Source organism: Chanodichthys erythropterus, chromosome 3 (genome assembly GCF_024489055.1).
Source record: "Chanodichthys erythropterus isolate Z2021 chromosome 3, ASM2448905v1, whole genome shotgun sequence".
Lineage (NCBI taxonomy): Eukaryota > Metazoa > Chordata > Actinopteri > Cypriniformes > Xenocyprididae > Chanodichthys > Chanodichthys erythropterus.
This window is the reverse complement of record NC_090223.1, coordinates 30,312,461-30,333,411: the sequence shown is the minus strand read 5'-3', so window position 1 is coordinate 30,333,411 and position 20,951 is coordinate 30,312,461. Positions and strand designations below refer to the sequence as shown.

The window sequence follows — 20,951 nt, the reverse complement described above, 5'->3', positions numbered from 1 at the left end:
TATCCTAAACCAGGATTAGGCTTTAGTTCAATTAGGGCATTTAAGTATCTTTTATAGATGTTCACTAGAAAAACACAGTATTGGTGTGCATCTTGAGACAAAACAATGAAACTGACACATTTTAAGATCTGTCAGTACAAGTTGCTTTCAGTTAAAACAGCTCAAACATGCATTTTAGTCAAAGACTAGTTTAAGCCTTGTCTGTGAAACCGGGGGATTGAGCATTACGTTGTTTTCACCAAAGACTTTACTTTTGTTTCACACAATCACTGAACGTTTTGCAACCACGTGACCTCCCCACTCTGACTGAGCGTCAGCTGTGCGCGTGCGCGTGAGACTGTACGTGTGTTTATTTATTTCTATGCGAAGTGTTGTACCTTTCAGCTGGCGTAGGGATTAAAACAGCGTCGATCCAGGATGATCTGAAGTAAGAGAAGGTAAATGTGCTGTAATATATGTTTAGAGGACATGTGTTGTGTTAAAACTCGCGAATCAAGGTCGTCCTATATCACTGCTACGTGATTAGCTGCCTTCCCTTCCATACAGACAGACAAAACAAAGCAGATCATTTTTATTAAAGGTCTTTACTGCTCGTTTTTCGTCTCATTTGTAGTTATAATCGACTGCAACTCTGTTTTATGCCCTGTGGACGACATTAAATGTGTAACAGTGAAGGTGTGTTAAAGGTTTCGTGGCTTTAGCGGAAACTGCTAGCGAACCTTTAAACGAAGGTACAAACTGTTCAATAACAGTGTTTTACAAACTAATGAGCTTAATATATAACATAACAGAGGGGAATTATAGTTTTAATGCAGTACCTCATTTGTATTTACTTTCAAAGAAAAGTATATGACACTCAGTACTTTGTGTCATCGGGCTTATTGTCTAATGCAGCTTAGAAGTGTGTCACTTTATGTTAGATAACAGAGTTAAGGATCTTTACTATCCATACAGCACACTGCTGTACATGTTTCTATCAGTTTAATCATTTACACAACAATAATTACACTTTTATACATAAGTAATGACAAGAAATCATAAATTCAGGTTGTCCAAGACTAAGGCATGAAATTCTATGTGCTTTGTTAATACACTTTCCTGGTATTACTGAATGTGTTTCATGCTGACTTGATCTTTCTTTTACCTGTTTGTGCAGGTAGAGAGGGGCTGGGATGGCGGTGTGTGCTCTAACTGTGCTTGACGGGCTCGGGGAGGAGGCTACAGCTTTGGGTGGTGTGGTGGTCCTTTTCCTGGCTGTGGTTCTTGCCTGGCTGTCTACCCACGTGGCTGACCGTGGAGATCACATTCTGGGGACCATTCTTACTGTAGGCGCCCACGCCTCCCTCATTGGCCTCGGGGGTCACGACAGTTATGCAAGCTCCCCGCCCAGCTCAGAGCCCAGCGAGCAGCCGGACGAGGAGCCCGCGGAGGAGGAGAAACAAGAAGAGAGCGAGGGCCGGCCAGATGGGGGGGAGGACGTGCCTGGAGACGAGCTGCTGGATATTCAGGGTGGGAGGAAGAAAGTGAGCTTTGCTCAGGGAGAGGAAAATGAAGAAGGGATGGAAGAGGAGTCAGAGGATGAGGGCACCAGCATCACGGTGAGACTGAAGTTTCTGAATGACACAGAGGAGCTGGCAGTGCTCAGACCGCAGGACACTGTTGGAGTGCTAAAGAGGTGAGTCAGACAGACACAGGAAGTAATGAAAAAATATTCTAGTTATGATCTCACGTATAAATGGGAGAAATCGCAATGCTCGGGATGTATTGAAAGGAAGTCCCATGTTTCTGTACAAAAAAAAGGGCAAAGACATCATCAGCTGTACCAACATGAAACATAACATTTTAAAAAGTAAATAGTGTGAAAGTCCAGAAAGGAGAGAGAAAGGGGCACTCCCAAAAAAAAAAAAATGTAAAAATGTGCCTAGAGATCATTGCGAACAGAGATTGCTCTTAGGAGAAGATGACAAATTAATATGAAAACGTTTCATAGGAGTCAAGTAGACCCTATGCAGCAATTTCCAATGAATCATTTGGTGGTTAGGGTTTTTAGAAGACAGTTTAAACATTCCCCTGGAATTGATTAATTGAAATGGATTGTATGAACTGAATAATGGGAGAACAAAAATCAACCTTACTGACTCGAGGCCATTTTTGGTGAAGGTTTGTCTTTAAATATAAGTTGATCTATAACTACAAACCAACATTTGGTCCCTAACTATTTAGCTATTAACTGAGCAATAAATGTTTTTGAAAGATGTTTCTTATCCCCACCAAGGCTACATGTATTTGATCAAAGATACAGTAAAAAAAAAAAAGTGAAATATCGTTGAAATGTAAAATAAACTATTTCTGTATAATTGTAATTTATTCCTGTGATGACAAAGCTGAATTTTCAACATTATTACTCCAGTCTTTTGTCACATGATCCTCCAGAAATTACTCTAATATGATGATCTGCTGCTTAAGAAACCTTTATTATTATTATCAATGCTGAATAGTTGTGCTGCTTAATCATTTTGTGGAAACCATAATATTTATTTTCAGGTTTTTCGATGAATAGAAAGTTCAAAAGAACAGTATTTATTCAAAATATATTTTTTGTGACATTATTAAAGTGTTTTGCTCATACTGACCCTAAACTTGTGAACAGTAGTCATTTCAAATGTTTACATTTTGTTTGTGTAACATTTATTGCTAAAAAAGATGATTTAGTAAATAAAATTATTTATACATTGTTTCATACACGAGTAGTCCACAATGGCTACGTTTACATGCACAAAATAATCCATTTGTAATTATTTACACAATAATACATAATTATTATTTACATTTTCACTGAAGCACGTAACTACGAATGGTCAGGGGCGTGGCGTTTCCGGACGCTTCAGCGAATCACGATACACTGGGCCAGCTACCAACCTGCCAACCAATCTGAGCACACTGCATATTTCGGAGGGAGTGCCATCATAGAAGCAGGAAGTCAAACGAGCCGTTCATATGACAGTGGAAACAGAGGTGTAAGAATAAAGATAAAATATGTTATATAATAACGTTTTCAAAAAACCGAAGCATTAAGACATGTTAAACTGTCCCCTAAAAACACAGTCAAGCCTAGAAAAAAACCACCCCTTTTAATCAGAATGTAAATAAAATACAAATAAACGGATATATGAATCAGATTACAATGTTTAGAGTACATGTAAACAGTTCTGCAATCGGATACAATTCATTCGGATTGACGAAAATTGGTGCATGTAAACATAGCCATTGTTTTGAATGACCATCGCACCCCAGACAGCAACAAAGTGTCGGCCCAGATCCGGCCCACATCTGGAACACGTGGGTTCCACACGTACCAGATGTGGTCTGGATCTGGGCCGACAGCTGAAGTTTAAATCAGAGTTGCATCAAAATGTCTATTTTAATGCACTTGCAAGTCACAAGCACAAGACTGCAAAAAAAATCAAATCAAAAAGCATTATAAGCATTCAGTGTTGCTCAATTTCACAAGCAAAGTATGTAAGCAGCATGTTCCTTGTTCTTGTTTCTCACTCAGTAAGTACTTCTCTGGCCGTGAACATCAGATTAAGCTCATCTACCAGGGCCAGCTGTTGCAGGACCCCCAGCGCTCTCTCCTGTCCCTCAACATCACCCATAACAGCGTGCTGCACTGTCACATCTCTCAAGCCCAGGCGCTGCGTGAGGCGGCCGCAGAGGAGAGCCCTCGAGCTGGGAGAGGCTCCATGCTCAGCGGGGGGCTGCGGTCGGCCGGCCTGGCTCTCAGCACAGGAAGCCTGGTGATCCCCGTGTTCGTGGTGCTGCTTGCCGTGGTCTGGTACTTCCGAATCAACTACCGCCAGCTGTTCACTGCCCCGGCCACCATCTCTTTGGTTGGGGTCACGGTCTTCTTCAGCTTCCTCATCTTCGGCATGCACAGTCGATGAGAAGACGAATTAAGATGCCAATATTGGGGAGAACGAAACAATTGGACGTGAAAATAAGCAGTCAGTGGTAGCCGAGAAAGTTCTCAGGGAGCCCTCGAGGGTTCTGGTGCCATTTAGACGACGGAAGTCGTGTGTGGGGTGAGAGTGTGCGTGCGTGCTAGTGCTTTCAGCTTTGTGAGCAGCACAAAGTAACACTGCTGTATAATTTAGCTTCTTTGGAACAATAGCTTTATAATTATTTAATCTCTGCCTAAAGTGTAGTTCTCTGTGTAAAGAGAATTCAGGATCCCATGTCTGACTGGTCTTTTATTTCAGTTTGCGTCAGCTGATGGGTTTTTATCATTTAATGTGTCTCATCTTCACCGGTATTAGCACCACTATCATCTGTAGTAGAACAAAAAGTTGTATGTTCAGTCTTACTGCACAAAAAATAACCACAAACAGATGTGATGTACCAGTTAGGAGATGTTGTGAGACAACAATTTCATTTTTAATTTACTCAGAGTTTTGATGTTTGTGATTGAAGGATGTTTTTTTCTTTTTCTTTTGCCAGTTACACTGAAATCTGTATTTATTTCAAACTTGTTTCTACTTGACAGTCTGGTTCAGCATGTCTGCTGCTAGTTACAGCTCCTAGTAATCAATTAAGAGTTTCATACTTGAAGATTTTCCATGCAACTAACACAGAAGCATCTGGACCGCTATAGTCTAAAGAGTCTATAGAAAACTCACTGCATTAATAGGCAATTCATATGTGACACTGATAACGAAGCAAATAATTTCTTGTCCTGTGTAAAATCTGTATATAAGCAATATATTTACTGTAGATAAATCAAGAGAGTTGTGGAGGAACCTTAAAACTCTCTGATAATATGATGGTTCTCGTATGAATGGGTCACGCGTTTTCTCAGTATTGTCAGAAATGGGGGAAACCCCAAAATGGTTTAGGGGGAAAACTGGTCAACCTATTATTCTCATCCTTGCTTTAACAGACAACCAGCACCTCTTTAATTAAAATGCTTTTTGTTTTTGCTTTGATGCAGTAATTCAGAATAAAATAGCTCATCTTTGAAAATAAGTTGTTGTGCTTGTCCACACACTCGCACTCTATTAACACCATCCATAAATCCATAATAGAGCTTTTCACACTGTGCTTAACCCTGGGTTATCGTCGTAAACACCATTTCACACTTGTAACTAAGATGCAGGGTTAGCACAGCTTTTTACCTGGGGTTATTAAATCTGTGCGTATGCACGCTTTATAAACGAGGACCCGTGTGTTGTTGACTAATAAGGTTTTTAAAAATGTAAAAAAAAACTTATTATAATTTTTAAGTTTTATTAAGTGTTAACAATGAGACTATGTGGTTTTTATAATTAATTCACACTGCTTTTGTCATTTTTTACAAGACGCACAAAATTTGTCACCAAAATATCATTCGGTTTAACCAAAATTTCAGTTTTATCGAATGACACATTTGGTTATAACGAATGACGATATATCCCGAGAGCGTTTCAAAAGCATTAGGAGTTGTATGCCCTCCAAAATGCTACTTTTATATCACACACCAATCGGACTGCGCAGCGCCGATGCATCTCGAACAAACCTACTAACTTTGCTTCACAACCATGTGATCCTTTGCAGGTGTCTGAATGATGTCACATCCTGTCACATGATATTAAACGCATGACTTGATCCAAAATGGTCCCTTTATATTGGTTATTCTGAACAGAAGTGTAAAGTACAGATACTATGGATTTAATGGAGTAATGGATTTTAACAGCACTTAAGTATTTTACTCGTACTGAATGTAGGCTCAAAGATGCACTAGTTTGTGACACCTGAGAGACATGCTGGTCAAAATAAGAAACAATTGATTTGTAAGATGAGAAATCGTGTTTATTTTGTAAAATAAAAATAAATATGAACACCTCAAAATTGCAATAAATCAAGGTTGACACAACCTTTTATATGTCTACTAACTCTCACGTCTCAGTCAGAAACTCTCATAAAAATGCCATAAGTAAACAATATCCTTCAAAAAGGTCTTGTCAGTATAGCAAGTAAATATAATAGTTAAGTAAAATTAAACTCAAAGACTAGTTGCACTAGATGTGCTGGTTTCGGCCTCATCACCGGCTGCAGTCATGACCTCATCTCATAAATCAAACACCTACAATACAGCAACTCGCTGCTAATGCACTTGCATTCACATAAAGTATCCTTGCTGACAAGTTTGGGTGAGTAAAGGCAAAACGCACAAGATATTGTACCTTCAAATCCCTCAGATGGCGATATCACTTCTTTATAGAAGAAACTGCTGCAGAAAAAGTTAGGTGCTAAGGTGTAGAAAATGTAATGTGTAATTGAGTTACTCATCACAAATGTATTGGAGTAAAAAGTACATTTACTCGTTCAAAAATGTACTCAAGTAGAGAGTAAAAGTTGCTTATGTCTTTGATAAGTACCTTTTTTGCTACTTTGTAGTTGTATTAAGTACAGTAACTAATTACATTTACTCAAATACTTTACACCTCTGACTCTGAATGACATGAAATTCATTTTTCTGGACATTTTTTTTCTCATTAAATCAACAACTTCTACACATAATTTTAATACTATTTTGTACTGCGTTGATATATGATGTTATAAAATCATGCCAGAATAAAAATATATACCTTTATTACATTTTAAGATATTTTAATAACAAATGAAATGGCTGTATTGGCCTTTGGACGGTTAAATCGAATGACCTTTTGACACTTAAAAATCTTTAAAATACCTTTATATGTAGCAAAATATAATTAAAACCTTTTGGATTCAATAAAAGAGATCAAGTTGTATTACCTTATACTTTGTCAAATCTTTGTTTTTTATTATTATTAAGGCCTTTGGACAAAAAAAAAAAAAAAAAAAAAAAAAACCTGTCAAGTCATTGACTCATAAACAGTAGTTTCAGCTTTTGAGGGGAAAAATGTCAGCAACAGAAAACGTGACAACAGCAGAGAACCTTTATAGTCTGAAAAGTCCATTCAGGATTAACTTCAAAGTGCAGTCAGTCGGCAAATTCTGCAATATATATTATGCAGATGTGTCATGCTAAAGCCTATAAGTAAACATATCAAGAACAGCGTTCGTCCAATCAGTGACACTGATGCCGCAAATAAAGACATCAACCCAGGGTTTAGGAATGTACCCTGTGAAACGTCAGTTGATAAATACCCAGGATTAATTGTTAACCTGGGTAAAGTATAAGCAGTGTGAAACGTGAAGATAGAAAACCCAGGATTGTGCTTTCCCGGGGTTTACAATGACTATTTCAAGTGTGAAAGGCCTTAATGAGGCTTAAAGGGAAAATCCCCATGTGGGTCCAAACTTGTACACATTGCTTTCTTCAGTGGAACATAAAGGATATTTTAAAAACACTAGGAACCAAACAATATTGATTTCCGCTGTATGGCGAAAAAACTTCTCCAAATATTTTCCACAGAAGAAAGTCACACAAGGTTTAATTACATGACAAGTGATGACAGAATCTCTTTGAGAATAAGTTAATTTGTGAGAACAAAGTAAAGGAAATTGTGAATCCTGAGACATATTTATTTAGACTATTACAGAGATAGTACAGTCCATTGAGAGACAGAGCAATAACTCAGAGTCACAGAAGAAACGTCCACCCTCAGCAATGGTACAGTTGTACCATGTTTTGTTTTTTCTTCCATCATGCAGACATTTCCATTCACACTTGTAGAAAGCTCTCAGGTTATTTAAACTTAAAGCAACAAAAATCACAAACAGCTCAATGACAAAAATAAAACTTTACGCAAAAGACAATAAGGCGCCTATATGGGCTGGATTTGATCCATTTTAAGTGCATCTTCAATTACTATTTGCATTTCTGACAAACTTTTTTTTTTTTTTACCCAAACATATTTCGTACAAAACAAGCTGACATCTAACATAACATAGTAAGTGCTCTAAGGATCACCAAACTCTTCGGCCATATACACTTTGTAATCCGAGAAAATGCATACGTTCTGCCAGAGATTAAAGATTAAGGAATCAAAAAGCCATGATTATTAAAAAATACAAACATTCACAGGGCAAACTAAATAAATAGAGTATCAGACAAGAAAAAGTAGCCATGACAACTTCAAAACTAATGCAAAAGGCAAAAGATTGTGTGTCCACAGATTTGGCAGAAAGCTGTTGTAGCACTATGCAAGTCCATTAGTTAGCAAGACATTATCAATAGAGTATGAGTAGTAGCTTTGTTTTGCAGAAAGCAGCTGAGATCAACAGATTGCAGTAACATTAGCAAGACAATATGACGAAAAGACACCCTTTTAAACCAATAGAGGACATTGCACAGATTAACCTACTCAACCCATTCACCCATGGTGTGCCATGGCACATTTTCATGTGTCATTGTAAACCAAAATCTCATGTATACATACAGACAAGTGTATGCAACACGATGACAGTGAACTGCATAGTTAAAAAAAAAAAAACCCACTCCAACTCAGATCCACATACAAAAATCACATTTAGTCAAAAAAAAAAAATCACTTTTCACTGTGCAACACTTTGCCGTAACATGTTCTCATATGCCCAAGAAATGAATGTCTAAAACGCCTCCTAGACCTTTCCTCTCTAACACACGCATTCAACGGAGAATTTGTCTCGTCTCATTCATGTACCTTGAAATGGTGAAAACCAGAGACCATGACTCATCAAGTCAGTCATGATCGGAAAATACGTGTGTGTGTACAAGCTTCATTAGTTCAGGTCATCGTAGATGCTTGGGGCTGGAGGAACTGGCAGTTTTGGTCGCTTTTTACGACTGGAGAGGCCCAGTGCATTCTGGGAGCTGCCGCTACCACTACCGCTCCCGCCGCCTGCTACCCTTTCTCTGTCTCCTCTCTCTCGTTCCTGCCCTTTGTCCCTCTCTCCTCCACCTCCAGCAGCAGTCAGAGACAGCGTGCTGGGCTTCTTCTTTTTCTTAGGTCTCTTAGATTCAGAGTTATTGGTGCCTGAGAATGAGACAGCGAAAGTGAAAACAGTGAAAAAGATGAAAGCATAAGAGTGTTGTTTTTAAAAGAGTTCTTGAAAAACTCACTGGCTTTTGAAGATGCAGAGTCTGATGGTGAGATATCAGAGGAGCCGTCCCATTGGAGACGGGACATGATGAGCTGGCCATCAGGAGCATCATAGGCATCGTTTTCCAGCATTGTATCAGAGTCGGGTAGTGTCGACCTATCAAACAGGAAGTAGGATATAAATACACAGTGACAAATGCTGAATATGGACATGGTTTATAAAGAACCCCAGTTCAAAGAAACAATCAATAGATCTGAATTGGTTTCCTTTGTCAGCCATTATTCTACAGGTTAAAACTGCACATTGAATAACTGTTAAAATTGTGAAGCTAAAGAACCTTTTCAAACTTGCTCTGGATGACAGCATATGCGAAGTGCATTACATTTAAAGGATTAGTTCAGTTTTAAATGATAATTAGCCCAAGCTTTACTCACCCTCAAGCCATCCTAGGAATATATGACTTTCTTCTTTCTAATGAACACAATCAGAGTTATATTAATAAATATCCTGACGCATCTGAGCTTTAAAATAGCAGTGAGCGTTACCAAACGAGTATGAGCTGAAGAAAGTGTCTCCATCCACATCCATCCATCATAAACGTACTCCACACGAGGTTAATAAAGGCCTTCTGAAGTGAAGCGATGCATTTGTGTAACATAAAATATTCATATTTAACAAGTTATGAAGTAAAATATCTAGCTTACGCCAGACCGCCTTATGTATTCAACTTACAAAAAAAGGAACTGGCGTCGCGTCAGTTAAGCTTTTTCCGCAAGTTGAATAGGGAAGGTGTAGGATGTAGCATAAGCATTTTTGAACTGTGAGAGTTTTACACTTTCTTTGTAAGTTACAGAAGGCGGTCTGGCGGAAGATAGATATTTTACTTCATGCCTTGTTTAAATATGGATATTTTTTTTTCACAAACGCATCGCTTCAGAAGGCCTTTATTATCCCCCCGGTGCCGTGTGGAATATTTTTATTATTTATATATTTTAAATATATTTTATTATTAGCTTCATACTCGTTGATCCCGCTCACTGCCATCATAAAGCTTGGATGCGTCAGGATATTTATAAATATATCTCTGTGTTCATCAGAAAGAAGAAAGTCATACATATATGGCTTGAGGGCGAGTAAAGCTTGGGCCAATTTTCATTTGAAAGAACTAATACTTTAAATGAGTCTACAAAAGCTTGAGAGGTTATGGAAATATTAAGCTGAAGTAATGAATGAAATGGACTAGCAAAATTGGGCTTCATGAAAAAGGAAAACAAAGCTCAAGCAGGTCATCATTTAAACTGAACATAAGATATATGACATATGACAAATTCACTGTGGTGGTAACACTTTAAGATAAGGTCTCATTTTTTAACATTAGCTAATGCAATAGATAACGAACTAACAATTTTTTTTTTAACATAATCTATTAAAGGTGCCATCGAATTGAAAATTGAATTTACCTCGGCATAGTTGAATAACAAGAGTTCAGTAAATATAAATGACATACAGTGAGTCTCAAACTCCATTGTTTCCTCCTTCTTATGTAAATCTCATTTGTTAAAAAAACCTCAGAAGAACAGGCGAATCTTAACATAACACCGACTGTTACGTAACAGTCGGGATCATTAATATGTACGCCCCCAATATTTGCATATGCCAGCCCATGATCAAGGCATTAGACAAGGGCAGGATGTCTGGATCTGTGCACAGCTGAATCATCAGACTAGGTAAGCAAGCAAGAACAAAAGGACAAAAATGGCAGATGGAGCAATATTAACTGACATGATTCATGATATCATATTTTTAGTGATATTTGTAAATTGTGGTTAAAGTTACCATCCTTTCTTACTGTATTCACGGAGACAAGAGCCGTCACTATTTTCATTTTTAAACACTTGCAGTCTGTATAATTCATAAACACAACTTCTTTATAAATCTCTCCAACTGTGTGTAATGTTAGCTTTAGCCACGGAGCACCATCAAACTAATTCAGAATCTATGTAAACATCAAAAACACTGTACTAACGCGATTAGACATGCTGCATGACAAACACTTTGTAAAGATCCATTTTGAGGGTTATATTAGCTGTGTGAACTTTGTTTATGCAACGATAGAGTCGAGAGCTCGGGGGGCGGAGAGCGCAAGCAATTAAAGGGGCCGCAGCCTGAATCGGTGCATAGTTAATGATGCCACAAAATAGGCAGTTAAAAAAATTATTTAAACAAAATCTATGGGGTATTTTGAGCTGAAACTTCATAGACACATTCAGGGGACACCTTAGACTTATATTACATCTTGTAAAAAAACGTTCGATGGCACCTTTAACCTTTGTTAATATTAGTTAATAAAAATAGTTGTTCTTAATTATTTGTTCATGTTAAGGCTGGAATACACCACTTAAAATCAGAAAAGATTTTAAAACACTAGACACAAACATGTCAACTGGTGTCAAAATGGTTGCAGAGAAAAACGGCATCATACACGAAAATCTGTTAGTGTGATCCTCAGTCGTTTAAAGTAATTCTGAACAACAAACTTACTCAGAAAAACATATGCTTTGTTGTTAGGAGACTCATCAAATGAAAACAATCTTTTCTAAAATCGGCTCAAAATATCAAACATGTTAGATCATATCCTTCAACTACATTAAATCATAGTATTAAGCTAAAAAAAATATGTGCCCATCAAACAACTATGCCATTTTCTGAGAAATCTGTCAACTACAACTGCCCAAAATATGCACTCTGACCTAACCGCAACTAATGTTGACTCTTCCAGAATGCAAATCAGGGCGAAAATCTTGGAACAAGTTGTGCAGTGTAGTCCAGACTTTAGTTCACAATGCATTAACTAATGTTAACAGATACGACTTTTAAAATAAGTACTAGTAAATGCTGAACTTAATAATAACTAAGGTTAATACATGCTTGTATTATTCATTGTTAGTTGATATTAACTAATGTAATTAACTAATGTTAATAAATAAAACCTCATTGTAAAATGTTACCCTTCACATCACACACACACAAAAAAATAATAATAAATAAAAAAAAAATAAAATCACTAAGCCGGTGTGCCTCAGGTCTCAATACTAGGACCTATTAGTTTTTCACTATTTTGTTTGGACAGCTGCTAAAAAATGATCACAAGCTTGATGAAAGAGAGGTATATTAAGAGAGGGAAGGGAAGGAAAGCGGGTGGGTACACTGATTCTTTTCTGTCAGGTTGAGATCAGGGTTGGGAAAGGGGTGAAACTCACGCGGACGGCCCAAGGAGGAAGACCCTGACTGCCCTCCTCTGTTCGTCCGTGTGCTGGGGACACCGCTGGGACCTGCCAGGACACAACGTGGCATTACGCACTGCACCAGAGACAATGACGGGGCGAGAGACTAGGTGAACACCGCCAGCAGGATTCGAAAGGGGGCTCTAGGGTTAGATATTAGGAATTAGGGAAGGGGGTTTCAGTGCTGGCTGATGTTCAAAAAGTCTCTTGCTTCGTAAAAACAGGCAGTGCTTTGAAACAACCTATGACCGTCCAATTGGGAAATGGAGTACTGTTATGTCCAGTTGGAATGGAGACAGATTATTTCAATTATATATTTAAAAATAAGAGAGGCCAAATCAAATGAAACAGGAAAGAAAACTGAAAAGTGGACACCAATCCAAAAAAATAAAAATAAAAATAGAGGTTTATATGGAGTTGCCAGTTGTGTTCCTTAAAATCAGTCCCAACATAACATGATCATTTCCATTTACACAAATGAAAAAGATCATGTGTTCACACATCACATGCACAATCAATCTTTGGCTCTAAAGCAGCACACTCACATACACGCACTAATACATACACATTCTCAAAACTCGAACAGTGAAAAACTATGTCCCCTGACTGTATCCATTCACCATAGTACTGGTCATAAATATCATTCTAAGGATTTTATTTCAAACACCAATTAAATCAGTATATTCCTATTTTTTTTGTCATCCAAATAGGTTCATAACTACTCAAGTTAAAAAGCTATAAACAGTTGCTTAATCCAATATTGCTTAATCCAAGGTTAAAAGCAGCCTTAACACAGAGTTTAAAAATACGTTAGCCCAGGTTTAAACATGTGCAAAGCCCTTGAATCTCAGACTGGTTTCACAGATGTTTTGGCCTTCAGCTGTAAGTTTTTATCCCTCATAATATATGCCTGCTGTGGTAAAATACTTACTTTTTCTGCTGGCCAAGGAAAGAGAAACTTGATGACTGCTCGTTCATAGTCAATAAGGTAATGGAAAGAAGCTCTAAATGTCAGTAGACTGAGTGTACCATAGTGTGCATTTGTAAGAATAAATCACAGCAGTTTATTTTTATAGCTTCCTGTTAGTTCACAAATATGGACTGAATTCTTACCGAGTACACATCTTCTTTGTGTGTTCAGATACAACCCCACATTGCTGAGGAAAAAGAAGAGAGCAACTAGCAAGAGAGAAACTCCAGTGGTTGACCAATGTGGCCGATAGATGATATAATGAATACAATAATACAATACATATAATGACAGCAGGCAAGTAAGCTGAACTGTAACTGAACAGTTATTTCACACAATATTTACAAAATTTGTGAATGGCCAAACTATCAGTTAACTGCCCTTTTGTTGTTTCTTATTGGTCTAATATATATAAATTTTGTATGAACCCATAAAAATAATTTGTGGTGACAATAAAAAAAACTGTGTCACACCACACTGCAAGTATTATATTAGTCAGGTACATATTTTTTAAAACTAAGGATAATAAAGATTTTAAAGCTGCAGTCCGTAAGTTTTGCCTCTTTGTTCTCTGTTTGAAACCTGCAATTGCAGTTATTTGCGGAGTTATCTTTACGTGGGTTGTGCTCTATGGTTGTGCTTCGGCACCACGACTCGGTGCGGATGAATCTAATGTTTGCTGTCAGTCACCGCACCGGTGTGGATACTGTACTTCAGAATCACAGATCGTAGTCTTGGAAGTATGACCAAAATAAGAATTTTCATCGGAAAATGTCATCTGAACAAATAAGTAACATTTCTGCCAGTTCTGACCAAATGAGAAAAAGAAAAAAAACATTACAATTAATCACGCTGCCAATGGTGATTAAATCTAACGATCGCTTAGCTCATATGTCAAACCGTGCAAATTATTATTATTGTTATATTTTGTTCTCAAATTGCATTTAGAGAGTATAGTGTTACCTGTAGATTTCAATTTCTGTAAAGTCTAATCTCTAACATTAATTTGTCATACCATACAATCCGCCATCAAAATGATAAGTTTAATTATCGCAGCTGCTGTGAGAAAAGGCTATAAATGATCCGCCATCTTCACATGTGATTTAGCCTACTAGCTGGGACTCGTTCATGTAAACAGACGTGACTTAATGACGCAAAGACAAAGTCGACATGCTCGAATTTCCTGCGAAAACCCACCAGTACCACCCCAATAATAAAACATTATTATAAGCTTATCGTTGTGAATCAGGCTAAAGTAAGGAGATAGTTTTCAACACTGGCTGATTATGTACTTGCTCAAAATACAAACAGCAGTTTTAACTGCATTTTAATCTGAAACATAGCTATAGGTTGGAAATGACAAACAAAATGTGTTATTTATTTTTAACAATTAAATTTTTTACTAATTTTTGAAGATGAATTAAATTTAGATTTTTTCCCAGTGTAATTTAAGCTGCAGTCCGTAACTTTTTTTGGTTAAAAATTATCCAAAATCAATTTTTGAGCAAGTACATAACCAGCCAGTGTTCAAAACTATCTCATTATCTTAGCTCAATTCACAATGGTAAGCTTGTAATAATAAGAGCGACATGGTGGATTTCCGCGGGAAATTCAAGCATGCAGCAGTTCCTCTGTGCGTCATTACGTCACGTCCGTAAACAGAAAGAAGGAGTCCAGGCTAATTGGTTTTATCACGTGAGGATGCTGCTTGTAGTGGATCATTTATAGCCTTTTCTCACAGCAGCTGAAATAATTAAACATCATTTTGATGGCGGATTATAATCGAGAAAGGTCCAAATGACAATCATCAGTGAGATTCACCCGTAGTCAAAAAGCAAAAGACTTTGGACTGTGGAGTGGCTACAGAAATTGACATCTACAGGCAGGGATGGACTGGGACCAAAAATCGGCCCTGGCATTTTGGCCCAGACCGGCCCACCACCACATAAGATCACAAATACCACCTGTCCTTCCGCTTTTTATTATATATATATATATATATATATATATATATATAATTTCATGACTATATAGTTATATATTACCAATTATATAATTTCATTTTATATATATATATATATATATATATATATATATATATATATAATTTTTTTTTTAAGTTGTTTACAACCAAGTCACCAAAATACGATGAATACACACTGAGCATAACCCAAAACACAACATTAAATCTATTAGCCTTATTACAGTTTACATATTATTATCACAATGTTAATTGTTGTTGGTGTGGGTGACATATCCAACAAGCTATGGTAAACAAGCTAGGTAACATTATAATCGCTAAAATAGGGGGAAAAAATCATCAATTATCATCTTTTGTTGTTGTTTTTGCATGGTATGATTAATTGCATTGCCATCAGTGCTCGCCAGCCACTGTGGCTAGTGGTTTTCCTTACTAGCCACTCAGTATTTTCAATGGCCACAATTTGGACATAGATATCATTGGGAAAAACTGCCATGTAGATATAATTTGATATATAATTTGGCAGCAGGTATATTAGGCTGCTGATCCATTATATTGTTACACGTGTTTAAAACAACTGACTGTGTTAACATGAATACTTGCCAAGACAGGCATTTTGGCATTATTTTATGTGTGTATTTGAATTTTTTAAGTTTTTAGTTATGACCAATTACTCAGCACCGTCAGCATTAAAGAGAAAATAATCACTTCATCCGATGTTTTTGAATAAAATAGCCTTGACAGCCGACTTACTGGAACTCCGGCGCCGCCGGACTTTACATAATCTACACACAAGCGAGTGACGTGCGCGGTGGACCAAACCACTGTGTGGCAAGGGAGGGGTGACTCAAAATGTTTCTAAACTTAAAACGCCCGTTTGCGTTTGTATTGCTTTACTACTTATTGAAAAAGTATTGGGCTGCCGATCTAGGCCTACCACTTTCACTTTCATTTTTGTTTTTTTTGTTTTGCGGTCGGCGACCGTCGGCCCCCAAAAGCACGCCGGCCCACCGGGAAAGTGCCCGGTATGCCAGATGGCCAGTCCGCCCGTGTCTACAGGTAACGCTAATATACACAGTCATAGTAATGCTGATGTTGTTAACATTAATGATTTGAGAACAAACTATAACAGTAATAATAATTTGCACGGTTTGACGTGATCCGAGCTAAGCGATCATTAGATTTAATCATCATTGGCAGTGAGATTTATTGTAGGCCTAATGCTTTTTTCCTCAGTCGGTCAGAACAAAAGTGGCAGAAATGTTACTTATTTGTTCAGATTATATTTTCCAGTGACAATTCTTATATTGGTCATACTTTCAAGACGTAGAATCTGTGATTCTGAAGTACAGTATCCACACCGGTGCAGTGACTGACAGCAAACATTAGATTCATCCTCGCTGACGAGCTGTGCCGATGCACAACCCACGTACAGATAATTGTTCCGCATATGACTGCAATCGCATGTTTCACACAGAGATGGCGACAAAGAGGAAAAATCGCGGACTGCAGCTTTAATAATTAAAGGATTTGTTAATTAAAAGACTTTTATTTGTAAACCTAAACAATGTGTAGGTAACTCATGAGCCTCTACACTGGAATGTATTATTATTTTATTTTTGTTAGTATTTATTTTTATTATGGAAGAAAAAAAATATTGTATGGTAAATAGTCCATACAATTATTTTTCATATATATATATATATATATATATATATATATATATATATATATATATATATATATATATATATATATAAGAATGAAGACTTCAGATGCAAAAGCCTCTAAGTCTGTCTGACGTTTTTCTTTAAAATGAGCATTTTTATCAGGCTCCTCTGTATTGGTTTCTACCCAAGTACTGTTGCTTCCGATTGGGCTGAAGCAGTGATTTATCGGGTTTGAAGTGAAAGAATTTGATGAACATATACTATGTGTGGAGTGCATTCACTCAGTATTGTTATCTCATTTTTGACCAAGGTGGCTTTTAGAGGCTCTTGTAATGGAAGTCTTCATATGCTGCTTACCGTAGTCAGTATGGATCGCAGCTCCTCAGGTCCCAAGGTCTCATAACTGATGCCAGAGCTGTAGTTATACTACATGAGTGAGAAAGTGAAAAAATATTGCTGTAATACTAGTTATTAATGCAACACTGAAAGCGATGACCAAAGTTACACATGTTAATACTTTAGCTAATCATCTCACCTTGTACATGTCTGGATTTACACTACTGCTGAGCTCTCCTGCAGTGAGACACAAAGAGAGACTCATAACATGTTCAAGCGAAGCCTGATAGTGCACTAAGTGGATAAACAACTCCTAAAGAGTAAGATCAGAATAAAACCCACCATTCTTGTGCTTTATGGATTTGGATCTCCTGGGAGAGTTTGGATTCTAAGATACACACATATTTATTTTAATCATTTTCAATATTTAAAAATTCCAATACTACAAATTTACAAAATTAATGTATTATATTTAATGAGTGCATGTAAAAAAAGTTTTATACCTTTTCAGACTTTCTTTTCTTGGCTGTGAAAACAAGCAGTTAATAAACTGTAATTCATGATTATTGAAATCAATATAATAAAACAATGTGTCAGTTTGGTAGACATTTGTAGACAAACAGAGGTGTGGGAAGTGAGGGGGGAAACAGAGGAGCAGAAAGACTGGATGAGCTCACCTTTCTTTTCTGAACCATAGGACCAGTCGTTGTCATTGATATCGTCATTGTCTTCCTGATCACTTTCTGACTTGCTTGTGTTGTTGCTGCTGGCTATTCTGTAAAAAGAGCAGAGCAATGACCTTCAATGCTTTGAAACTTCACTAGAATTTCCCTCAATAAAATCTCTCCATCAGGCAGAAAGTCCATGTGTTATCTTTGGAAAATAATGGTTAGAAATGTGCCCCCAACTTTTCATATTTTCCCACCAGTACATGTCAACAATCACAGCAGAAAAAACAAGGGGAAAAATTACAACATACAGATTTGTAATGTAATATCTAACATTCCTTTAAAGGATTAGTTTTCCTGATAATTTACTCACCCCCCTGTCACCCAAGATGTTCATGTCTTTCTTTCTTCAGTCGAAAAGAAATGAAGGTTTTTGATGAAAACTTTCCAGGATTTTTCTCCTTATAGCGGACTTCAATGGAGCCCAAACGGTTGAAGGTCAAAATGACAGTTTCAGTGCAGCTTCAAAGGGCTTTAAATGATACCAGACGAGGAATAAGGGTCTTATCTAGAGAAAAAAAAATCACTCATTTTCTTAAAAATACAACTGTATATGCTTTATAAACACAAATCGCCTTCCAAGTGGTTCCACCATTCCGCTTTCCATATTCTTCAGAAAGCTTACGCAGTATGTCCTACGCATTCCCTATTCTACTTATGGAAAAAATTGAACTGGCGCTGCGTTCATTCCATAAATAGAATAGGGAAGGCATAGGACATACAGTGTAAGCTTTTTGAAGAATGCGGAAAGTGCGGTTTTGGCGGAACCACTTGGAAGGCGATAATTTGTTTATATAAAGCATATACGTTTACATTTTTTTTTTTTTTAAATGGCCGATCAGATAAGACCCTTATTCCTCGTCTGGTATCGTTTAAAGCTGCACTGAAACTGAAATTTTGACCTTCAACCGTTTGGAGACCATAGAAGTCCACTATAAGGAGAATAATCCTTGAATGTTTTCATCAAAAACCTTCATTTCTTTTTTTATTTGAAAGGGAACTAATCCTTTAAGTGTTCCCTTCACCGAATAATATCTATGCATTTCATATGAGAAAAGCTAAACTCTTTTTAAAGGAATTTGGTAACACTTAGGTGTTACAATAAGGTCTAATTTGTTAACATTACTAAGCCTAATGCATTAACTAACATGAATTAACAATGAGCAATATATTCTCACAGCATGTTAATAACACCAATGTTAATGTTAGTTCACAAGTGTGTAAGTGAGCTAAATACTGTGACTTCACAGTCCACTGACCTGCGGTTGGCTATTCGGCTGCTGTTGCGGCCCATCCCGAGACACTTCTCCAGATGAGGAGCAAAGCGAGAGGCCGCTATGCTCCGGCTGCAGTTGGGACACACGCACTCCTTATTCTTCCACTGGTTGTACACCTGCCCGAAGATGTCTACACCTGGCTGGTCCACTATTTCTACATCAGAGAGAGCAAGTAGTAGAGACAAATTTTAAAAGAATGCATCCAAGGCTTAATGAATTAGTGTATTTTTGTGTTACACTGTGACTGACTCACCAAAATCCTTCATACTTTCTTGGTCCGTGTCATCCAGGAAGAAATAGCCCTGTTTGACTGCCCTGTGCACCTCAAAGCACAGCCCTAAACAGGCATCTTCCACTAGGTCAGAGTAAACGTCATGAGCCAAGGCCTACAACAAAACAGTTAAATCACATGAGTTAAACTGATCATATGATGCTACTTTTGGGGCCACAGTTGGGTCAAAGCGGGCGCACAAATTAAAAATTTTGTCTCTGACCATGTGAATTTTACTGGCGAGCCTGCATAAAACCATTATGTAATCCTATGCATTCAGAGGAACCTCATTTTTGCAAAGGAATTTAGTTTAGAACAACAAAAAGAGACACACTTAGGCTATCTGCATGTGTTTCGTACATAAGAGCCACTCTCTGTAATCCTTTACCTCTAGCTTGGTGTTATCCAGGCCTGACAGAGACATATCCTCCATTTTCATTTGCAACAACTATTGTAGGGGATCTCTCATTGTCGACAATAGAAAATGGGGTGGAAAACACTGAAAAACACAAAGCCTGTTACATCACAGACAAATATGATATCTGTAATATCGCTGTCCAACTACAAACCTTTGAAATAAGAGATGCAGCATATAAAAATAGGTGAGCAATTGAAAACACGATAATTTGTGCATATCGTAAAGTGTTTATTATCCATTAAATGTTTTGTTTTTTCTTAAAATGCAAATGCTGTAACGTTTTCTAGGTTGTAACGTCCATTGCGTAACATGTTTGCCATATTTATAAATTATTTGTCATGTTCAACAAGCTAAAATATACTGTGAACATGGGCGGGCAGTGCAATTATCCAGCAAAACATCAGGCACTTATGATGGACGAGGGCCAGTAGTTAATAACCACTGCGTGTTTAAACACAATAAACCCGCTGAACACAAATGAACGCTGTCATAGTTGACAGGTACGACTGGCGCATTGCCCCGTTTTGATCATATCATATGACTTGCCATATGGGCGGGTTTTGGCAACATTGTTTCAAAACCGCAGGAAAATGCGGTAACAAAGTAGTAAGTGACGCCGCGCGCAGTAAAGCGCATTTGTCGCGCTTCTTGTTTAAATTGTTTCCACTTACCAGGACTGAACGGGCCGGTTCTTGTGTCATTCAGGGACCCGCTGTTCTCTTTAAGGACGACATAGAAGAAACATGCTCGAAACAAGCGTACATATGAAGATAACAGAAATGTTATCTTGTTATAAACGATTAGACGCCCGGTTGATTAAGTCGCTCGAATACAGATGATGTTTGAAAATAAAACAACGCTGCCATTTTGGCTCCAGTTAGGCATCACTAGTCTATTACCGATCCTAGTTGACACATCGATTCTGCTGCCTTGAATTCGTTCCTCTCTCTCTCTCTGTGTATATGTATGTG

General features: G+C 37.5%; 2 protein-coding genes across 4 annotated transcripts; one reads left to right on the top strand and one right to left on the bottom strand.

Moving 5' to 3' along the window:
* Positions 1-307: 307 nt before the first annotated feature.
* tmub2 (transmembrane and ubiquitin-like domain containing 2) lies at positions 308-6,700 on the top strand. Of its 2 annotated transcripts, none has more exons than XM_067373117.1 (3): positions 308-437; positions 1,157-1,675; positions 3,557-6,699. In XM_067373117.1, the coding sequence occupies exons 2-3, from the start codon at positions 1,173-1,175 to the stop codon at positions 3,942-3,944; spliced, it is 891 nt and encodes a 296-aa protein (XP_067229218.1). In that variant the 5' UTR covers positions 308-437; positions 1,157-1,172; the 3' UTR covers positions 3,945-6,699. The 2 variants fall into 2 exon arrangements, with proteins under 2 accessions (XP_067229218.1, XP_067229226.1); XM_067373125.1 differs by having other exon boundaries at positions 321-427; positions 3,557-6,700.
* Positions 6,701-6,950: 250 nt separating this feature from the next.
* On the bottom strand, positions 6,951-20,867 carry atxn7l3a (ataxin 7 like 3a). Of its 2 annotated transcripts, XM_067373097.1 has the most exons (13): positions 20,652-20,867; positions 19,951-20,061; positions 19,545-19,677; positions 19,274-19,445; positions 17,964-18,061; positions 17,790-17,812; positions 17,629-17,674; positions 17,486-17,523; positions 17,308-17,376; positions 13,443-13,486; positions 12,306-12,377; positions 9,065-9,201; positions 6,951-8,978 (listed from the first exon to the last, which is right to left on the bottom strand). In XM_067373097.1, exons 2-13 carry the CDS (start codon positions 19,999-20,001, stop codon positions 8,725-8,727), a joined length of 1,137 nt encoding a protein of 378 aa, XP_067229198.1. In that variant the 5' UTR covers positions 20,002-20,061; positions 20,652-20,867; the 3' UTR covers positions 6,951-8,724. The 2 variants fall into 2 exon arrangements, with proteins under 2 accessions (XP_067229198.1, XP_067229205.1); XM_067373104.1 differs by lacking the exon at positions 12,306-12,377.
* Positions 20,868-20,951: the final 84 nt, after the last annotated feature.